This window comes from Rutidosis leptorrhynchoides, chromosome 4 (assembly GCF_046630445.1).
Source record: "Rutidosis leptorrhynchoides isolate AG116_Rl617_1_P2 chromosome 4, CSIRO_AGI_Rlap_v1, whole genome shotgun sequence".
Taxonomy (NCBI): domain Eukaryota; kingdom Viridiplantae; phylum Streptophyta; class Magnoliopsida; order Asterales; family Asteraceae; genus Rutidosis; species Rutidosis leptorrhynchoides.
Window position 1 is genome coordinate 327,561,051 of NC_092336.1, and position 8,994 is coordinate 327,570,044.

The following is an 8,994-nucleotide window of genomic DNA, read 5'->3' on the forward strand; positions in this document are numbered from 1 at the left end:
TTGATTTAATAATAATCTTTGATGAACTCAATGACTCGAATGCAACGTTCTTCGAAATATGCTATGAAAGACTCCAAGTAATATCTTTAAAATGAGCAAAATGCACAGAGGAAGATTTCTTTAACACCTGAGAATAAACATGCTTTAAAGTGTCAACCAAAAGGTTGGTGAGTTCATTAGTTTATCAAAATCATTTATTTCCATCATTTTAATAGACCACAAGAATTTCATTTCCAGTTCTCATAAATATACGTCCCATGCATAGAGACAAAAATAATCATTCATATGGTGAACACCTGGTAACCGACATTAACTAGATACATATAAGAATATCCCCTATCATTGCGGGATCCTCCTTCGGACATGATATAAATTTCGAAGTACTAAATCATCCGGTACTTTGGATGGGGTTTGTTAGACCTAATAGATCTATCTTTAGGATTCGCGTCAATTAGGGTGTCTGTTCCCTAATTCTTAGATTACCAGACTTTAATAAAAAGGGGCATATTCGATTTCGATAATTCAACCATAGAATGTAGTTTCAATTACTTGTGTCTATTTCGTCAAACATTTATAAAAGCTCATGTATTCTTAGTCCCAAAAATATAAAGGGTAAAAAGGCAAATGAAACTCACGCATATAAATATTGTAAAACAGTTAATAAAGTATTTGCATGTATTCTCAGCCCAAAAATGTAATGAGTAAAAAGGGAGCAAATGAAACTCACACATATAAATATTGTAAAACAGTTAATAAAGTATTTGCATGTATTCTCAGCCCAAAAATGTAATGAGTAAAAAGGGAGCAAATGAAACTCACCATACTGTATTTCGTAGTAAAAATACATATAACGTCATTGAACAAGTGCAAGGTTGGCCTCGGATTCACGAACCTAAATTAATTATATATATTTATGTGTTGGTCAATATTTGTCTAACAAATTAGGTCAAGTCATAGTGTACCACAATCCTAATGCTCGAGACTAATATGCAAAAGTCAACAAAAGTAAATTTGACTCAAAATAATTTCCAAAAATCTATACATGATTAATATATAGTTTAAATATCGTCGTTTTATATTTTTAAATATTTTTAAAAGATTTATTAGAGTAAATAATATAATTTATTTATTAATAAATAAAATTTTACAATAAATTTATATAATAAAATATACTTTTATATATATTAAGTAATAAAATTTATAGCGTTCATTTAATATCATAAAGATAATATGATAGGTATTATTAAAGTAAGTTATTACACGTAGTAAAATATGTTTGTATCACATATTTATTTGATAAAATAATATCTATAATGATAGTAAGTAAAAGTTGTATTATTTTGTAATAATAATTATTATTATAAAAATATCAATATTTATAATTACTAAGATGACATTATGATAAAACGATAATTCTAATTATGATAACTTTAATATTTATGATAATTTTTAATATTATCTTTAAAATAATAATTCTATTTAAAATAATAATAATAATGATATTTTATAGTAACAATGACATTTCTATTAAAATGATAATTTTTGTTAAAATGATAGTTTTAATACTAACGATACTTTTAATAATAATAGTAATGATAAAAATAATAAGAACGATAATTTTATCTAAATCAATATCTTATAATATTTTAATTTCATCATGATACTCTTACTCATTATTTCCTAATCGTTTCGTTTAATAGCTTTTAATCGTCTTTTATATCGTGTTCATAATAATGATAATAATAGTAATCAAAATAATTAGGTGTTACAAATATTTGTTTTAATTACACTAATATTAATAATGATAGTTACTATAATATTATTAACGATAATACTAATAATTATCTTAATGATAATATAGTAATAATAATAACAATAACAATAACCATTTTTAAATAATGATATATATATTAATAATGATAATAATAATAATAATAATAATAATAATAATAATAATAATAATAATAATAATAATAATAATAATAATAATAATAATAATAATAATAATAATAATAATAATAATAATTGGATAATAATAATAATACTAATTATAAATTTCACGATAATAACGATAGTAATATTAAAAAAATAACAATTTTTAATGATAAATCCCTTTTATTGATAAAGATAATAATAATCATAATAATAAGATAAAACTAGAACGACGATAAAAACGACGATAATAATAATCATTTTTAATAATAATATTTTAAAATTCAATTGATTATAACTTCTAATCCGTTCATCGAAACCATTCGATATCTAAAGGAAAAGTTCTTAATTTTTCGCTAGCTTTCCAAGGACATGCATATCTTATACCTTATCTCAACCGCAAGTGTAACTAATTCAAGATTTAACCTAACCTGTCTAAGGGCAATATCAAAAGTACAAGCATGCATAATCCTAAATACTCGAGCACTAGTCAGGGATACACTATTAGTATGTAAAAGTTAAATTATGAGTACTCACGTATCAATATTGAGATTCAATATTGCAGGAAAGGTACGTATACGCAACGGAAATGATAAACACTATATTGACCTCACGAGCATACCCATGAACCATACTCAATCACCACCATAGCTAAAACCCATAATTTCCTTAATCCTATCCTACTCGAAAAATAATTTCAAAACCACTCGGACAGCACTCCGTCGTAATATTTTATGTATACTAATAATATCTTGAAATAATACGGAGTAAATATATATATGTAAATCGATTGAGAGAGTTTAGAGAAAAATATTTTCAAGTTTCTATGAAATAATGAAACCTGTTGAATTCTATTTATAATAGATTTTTGAATTATTAAAGTGAATTATTAAAGTATGAATTATTAAAGTGAATTATTAAAGTATGAATTATTAAAGTGAATTATTAAAATATGAATTATTAAAGTATGAATTATTAAAGTGAATTATTAAAGTTAAAGTAGAGTAAAAATAAAGTAAAGGTAAAGTTTAAGTATAGTAAAAGTATAAAACTTTATACGTATAATACGCGTATAAATATATATATAATATTAATTTAAATCGTTATATATATTTAATAAAATAAAATATAAATATCGTTATCATTATCATACTAGGTAAGTAATGAGTTGTCAAAAGTGGTTCTAGATATTTATAAAAGTTATATACGTTTTAATAATAAAGTTCTTTTTAAACTGAAAACGTTTTTGTACGTTTGAAACTAAATAGATCAATAGAGTCTTTATGAGATTCAATCTTCCACTATCCTTTGTCTAGTTCTCAATGATTGATAATTTGTTCTTATTTATAAATCACTTTACCATTTTCCGAATATTGTTAAAATGGAAAGATTTCTCAAATCAACGTGGGTCTTTCAACAGAGACTTGTAATCATAATTCAATATATCTGATAATTCAATCATTTGCTCTTATCTTATAATTCCATTGATAAACATTTTGAAACAGATACAATCATATAAAGTATTTAATCTAATATTTTGTTTACGTTTCAAGTTATAATATATATACACATATACATATATAATCATATTCGTTTAATGGTTCGTGAATCGTTGGAACTTGGTCGAGGTTGAATGAATGTATGAACATAGTTTAAAATTCTTGAAATTTAACTTAACAAATATTGCTTATCGTGTCGGAAACATATAAAGATTAAAGTTTAAATTTAGTTGGAAATTTCCGGGTTGTCACAAAGGAGCCGTTTCAGAATTTGGTAGACGCTACAAAGAAGGTGGAGCGTTTCGACGCGTACACCATATTGATGGAACATGTTGATATACCGGAAACAATTCCGGAGGCGATCCGAGAGATGGTGGATGAGGACGCCTACGACCTCCATGACGTGGCGGTCAATGCTTGCGCGGCCATTAAGGTGCCGTTTATTGAACAGATTGGGTTGACACCGGACCTTAACTTGGCCAAAGTGAAGAAGATGATCCCGTAGTTGTAGGGATTTTTGTAATTTCTGTATTTTTATTTTTTTTCCTGATGTAATGGTTGTAATTAAATTAATGAAATATCAATTTCTTGTGATTCTTGTTTATTTATACTTATATACGTCCCGTCGTCACGGTAACGTACCGTTTGTCAAGGTTACACTTGATTGATTGTCAACATTGCATTCATCTACTTAATGCTGGGATTAATGCGACGGATATGAAACCCGGAGGCATCCCATTACGAGGGCTAGGCGTACCTCCAATACGCTTAGCATCGGCATTGCCGTCCAAAGATTAGATGATGTCTTTGTTCATGGCATAAGTAACTTGTGAATGGACTTACATTCATAACGCCAAAGCGCAGCCATAATAGTTACACAACACATTAGAAATGAAAATTGAAAAATTCAATAAATTAAAACCGAGAGCAAAGAAGTTTAATGCGCGACGCGCTTACATTTGTGATGATCAATCACAAACTTAGGTAAAACGAAAAAGAAAGTTTCCAACAAAGAAAAATTTCGAAATACTTAAACATAAAACTTTTTTAAGTTTGTTGCGTGCCAGGTACGCTGCACGAACTTTCCATCATGCGTCTTTAGGTTATACGCACCGTTTCCAATTGCATCTGCAATCACATACGGGCCTTCCCAGTTGGGTCCCAATTTGCCAGTATCCTCGACCAAGCTGGCATTGTTGCAACGCCACACAAAATCACTGGGGCGGAAAGTACGTTCCTTCATACGTTGATTATAGTACTTAGCAATTTTTTGTTTGTTTGATGCTTCCCTGATAGCGGCGATGTCACGCCTTTCCTCCAACAAGTCCAAATTTTCTTTCAAGCTAACGACGTTGGACTCGTCTTTGAATTCCATTACACGTTGGGTTGGGAAAGCAATTTCAACTGGTATCACCACCTCGGTGCCATAAACAAGGCTGAATGGTGTTTCTCTATGGCTTCCTTTTGGTGTGGTTCAGAACGCCCATAAGACTTGCGGAAGTTCATCTGCCCAACCCTTCCTATCCGTGTCTAACCTTGCCCTTATTCCGGCAACGATATCTCTGTTGGTAACTTTGACTTGCCCATTTGCTTGCGGATGTGCAACGGAACTGAAAGTCTGTTTGATATTCAACCCATCACACCATGATCGAAACGGATCGTGAGCGAACTGTTTGCCGTTATCACTTACAATTTCGTGTGGTATTCCGAAACGACACACGATTTCTTCCCAAACAAAATTCACAATCTGTTTACCCGTTATGCTTTTCAATGGTTTGGCTTCAACCCACCTGGTGAAAAAGTCAATTGCAATGACCAAGTGTTTTCCATCCGGGAAGGGTCCCACCAAATCGATTGTCCACTTGTAAAAGGGCCAAGCAGACATGACGGGAATTAGCTCATGCGATGGCATGTGAATTTGTGGAGCGTGACGTTGGCATGAAGCACAAGCTTTGATGATTTCTTTCGTGTCACGGTACATATATGGCCAAAAATACCCTAGCCGCATTATCTTTCCCACAACGGTCCTAAATCCTGCATGCATGCCACAAGTCCCTTCATGTACCTCCCTTACAATTGTTTCCACCTCGCTTGGACTGACGCACCTTAAAAGCAGTGATGTGAAGGATTTTTTGAACAGAACTCCATCCCTTAACATGTACAAAGGAGCTTTCATATGAATCTTACGTGATGTTGTACCATCGACTGGCAACGTCCTGGTCTTAAGATACGTAATGATGGGACTCATCCATGTCTCGACCTCCTCTACGGGGGCCACTTCCTGTAACATTGTGCAAGAAAATCAGTGCATAAGCGTACGTTGTGTTTTAAGTATATTATGCGTATAGCGTATTTTTTATCGAAGCAAGTCGATATCTGTACTACGTCAGTGGGTTTTTGACTAAGGACCTCCACCCAAACATCCTTGGTGAAGTGGCTGAACACGCTTGACGCGAGCTTGCTGAGTGCATCAGCCTTTTTATTCAAGGATCGCGGCATTTGTGTTATTGAGAAAAGCTCGAATTTGTTGGCTATTTCCTCCGCCAACCTCAAATAATTTTGCATGGCCGGATCTCTAGCTTCAAACGTCCCGTTCATATGATTCGCCACAAGTTGGGAATCAACCGGCACTTTCAGGTTTTTAATTCCCATCTTCTCAGCCATTCTTAAACCAGACAGCAATGCCTCATATTCTGCTTCGTTATTGGAAGCGGGGAACTCAAAATGCAACGCGTAGGTATATTCCTCACCGTCCGGGCCAATTAAGATTAGACCTGCACCCGCTCCATCGGAACTTGACGCTCCGTCGGTAAATAGTTCCCATGTGATGGTATTTGGTACTTCTCCGACAACCGGCTCTGGTGGCGCGGCGCATAAGAATTCAACCATAAAATCTGCCATGATCTGGCCTTTAACAGCGGTACGGGGGGCATAATGCATTTCATGTTCCCCCAATTCAATTGCCTACTTAGCTAGTCTGCCAGAAACCTCCGGCTTGCTTAATACCTGCACAAAAAAATCTGTTAGAATAAATTTCCTCCAACGTGCTTCGGTCTCGATCGCTGTACCGTACCCGTTTAATAGGTGAATTAGTTAGCACCAGCATTGGGTGCGCTTGAAAGTACCGTCTCAACCGTCTTGCGGTGTGGACTAACGCGAAAATGAGCTTCTCGATCGGCTTGTAATTAACTTCGCCATGTTGTAGCACTTTGCTCACAAAATAAACTGGCATCTGTGTGCCACTGTATTCCGCGATGAGCACTGAGCTGATAGCCTCAGTTGTTGCTGCCAGATAAATTGTCAAAGTTTCCCCTGAAAGCTTGACATGTTAGTATCACAGGATTTATAGATTCGTAAAAAATAATCACGGAATGCTTATTTAACCCAGTACTGGTGCCGTCAGTGTCGGCAACATCCTGATCAAGGCCTTCATTTCCTGGAAAGCGTGTTCCGCTTCAGGAATCCAATCGAGATTTCGCCCCACGTTTTCCTTCAACACTTTGAAGAAGGGAAGTGACCGTTCTGCTGCCTTTGACAGGAATCTGGACAACGCTGCCAGTTTTTCGTTCAGACTTTGCACCTCCTTTCTCGTTCGTGGTGCTACCATTTCATCAATAGATTGAATTTTCTTAGGATTCGCTCGGATGCCAAGCGTGGTGACGACGTGCCCCAGGAACTTTCCCTCCTAGAATCCAAAACTACACTTCTCCGGATTCAGCTTCATGTTGATTTTTCATAGCGAGTCAAACGTTTCCTGAATGTCTTTCAAAAGGTCCGTTTCGGTGTGACTTTTGATTACTATATCATCGACGTACGCTTCCACGTTTCGGCCGATCTGTGCTTTGAACGCAGCTTCGATGACCCGTTGGTACATTGCACCAGCGTTTTTCAAACCAAAGGGCATCTTTTTGTAACAAAAAATGCCTTGATCTGTGTGGAATGCGGTTTTGTCTTCGTCGCGTTCTGCCATTTGGATCTGGTGATAACCCTTATAAGCGTCCAGGAAACATTTGAAGCGAAAACCAGCCAGCGACTCTACCTTCCAGTCTATCTCTGGTAACGGATAATTGTCCTTGGGATAAGCCTTATTGATATCTTTGAAGTCGACACACATCCGCCACGAACCATTCACCTTTTTAACCAGCACCGGATTAGCAACCCATGTTTGGTATATAACTTCTCATAGTATATTTGCTTGTACCAACTTTTCCACTTCACTCCTTAGGAAAGCGCTACGTTCCGGAGCCATGCCTCTTTTCTTTTTCCGTACCGGAGTCAAACTTGGGTTGGCATTTAATCGATGTTCGGCGACGGTACGAGGTACTCCCGTCATATCCGACTCCTGCCATACAAACACGTCAGCGTTATTTGACAAAAGTTGACATAACACACTTTTCGTCGCATCGGTGAGAGTGTGCCCAATCTGTATCGTTTTCTCATGAAAGGAATGGTTGATGATGACACTTCCCCCTTGCTCAATCAGTGCTGCCGGTTGTAGCGGCTGTTCGACCTGGCCTACAACCGGGACCCGGTCGGAAAAAACAATTGCCACGCCTAACCGGGTCGGGAATTTCATTATTCCATGTACAGTGGAAACTATCGCGCCGAATTTGCATAACGCTTCCCGTCCCATAATAATGTTATACTTCGACTGACTTCTAACGACCACGAAATTTAAAGCCACTGTTCGTCTCTTCTTATTTTCCTCTAAAGTAACGTCAATACTTACTCGGCCTAAAGACCAAGTAGTTTCTCCTGTGAATCCAGCGACGGGATAAAGTGGAGGTTTTAACCTATCCTGCACGTCTTGCGGTAGTTGTAAGAAGCAATGTTCGTACAAGACATCAACGGCACTTCCGGTATCTACATATATTCTGGAGACCTTGCATCGTCCTACCGTTGCGATTACCATCACGGGCAGTGTAACATCCCGTCTTTTTCCGTTTACTTTCTGTTATACTAATTTAAAGTCCGTTATATAATTATAACATCCTCCGTTAATACGCGTTTTAAATTATCTCGTTTAGGTAATTCAAGCACCCGATTCAAACTTGAGGGACTAAACTCGCCAAGATGCCAAACATTTGACTAGGTCAAATGGTCAAGCCTCTCTCATACATTCATTCTTCACTTCCCTCCCTAATACTTCCATTCTTTTTCTCTCAAACAACCAAACAAAGAATCATCATCTATTTTGAATCGAGCATGAAATGTCCCGTTCATATTGATTATAAACGTTCCATATTAATTGATTTCGTTGCGAGGTTTTGACCTCTATATGAGACGTTTTTCAAAGACTGCATTCATTTTTAAAACAACCATAACCTTTATTTTATCAATAAAGATTTTAAAAACATTACGTAGATTATCAAATAATGATAATCTAAAATATACTGTTTACACACGACCATTACATAATGGTTTACAATAGAAATATATTACATCGACATATGTTTCTTGAATGCAGTTTTTACACAATATCATACAAACATGGACTCCAAATCTTGTCCTTATTTTAGTATGCAATAGCGGAAGCTCTTAATATTCACCTGAGAATAAACAT

The 8,994-nt window shown here is 35.0% G+C and overlaps 1 protein-coding gene across 1 annotated transcript; it reads right to left on the reverse strand.

The window, feature by feature from the left end:
- Positions 1-7,164: 7,164 nt before the first annotated feature.
- LOC139841715 (uncharacterized) lies at positions 7,165-8,343 on the reverse strand. Its single transcript, XM_071831919.1, has 2 exons — positions 7,633-8,343; positions 7,165-7,563 (listed from the first exon to the last, which is right to left on the reverse strand). Exons 1-2 carry the CDS (start codon positions 8,341-8,343, stop codon positions 7,165-7,167), a joined length of 1,110 nt encoding a protein of 369 aa, XP_071688020.1.
- Between the last annotated feature and the right edge of the window lie 651 nt (positions 8,344-8,994).

Excerpts from the sequence above, each read along its gene's own strand:
- LOC139841715 (XM_071831919.1), bottom strand. The coding sequence starts at position 8,343 with ATGGTAATCGCAACGGTAGGACGATGCAAGGTCTCCAGAATATATGTA. Across the intron at positions 7,564-7,632 it reads GGAGTGAAGTGGAAAAGTTG|GTGAATGGTTCGTGGCGGAT; the intron begins GTACAAGCAAAT and ends CTGGTTAAAAAG.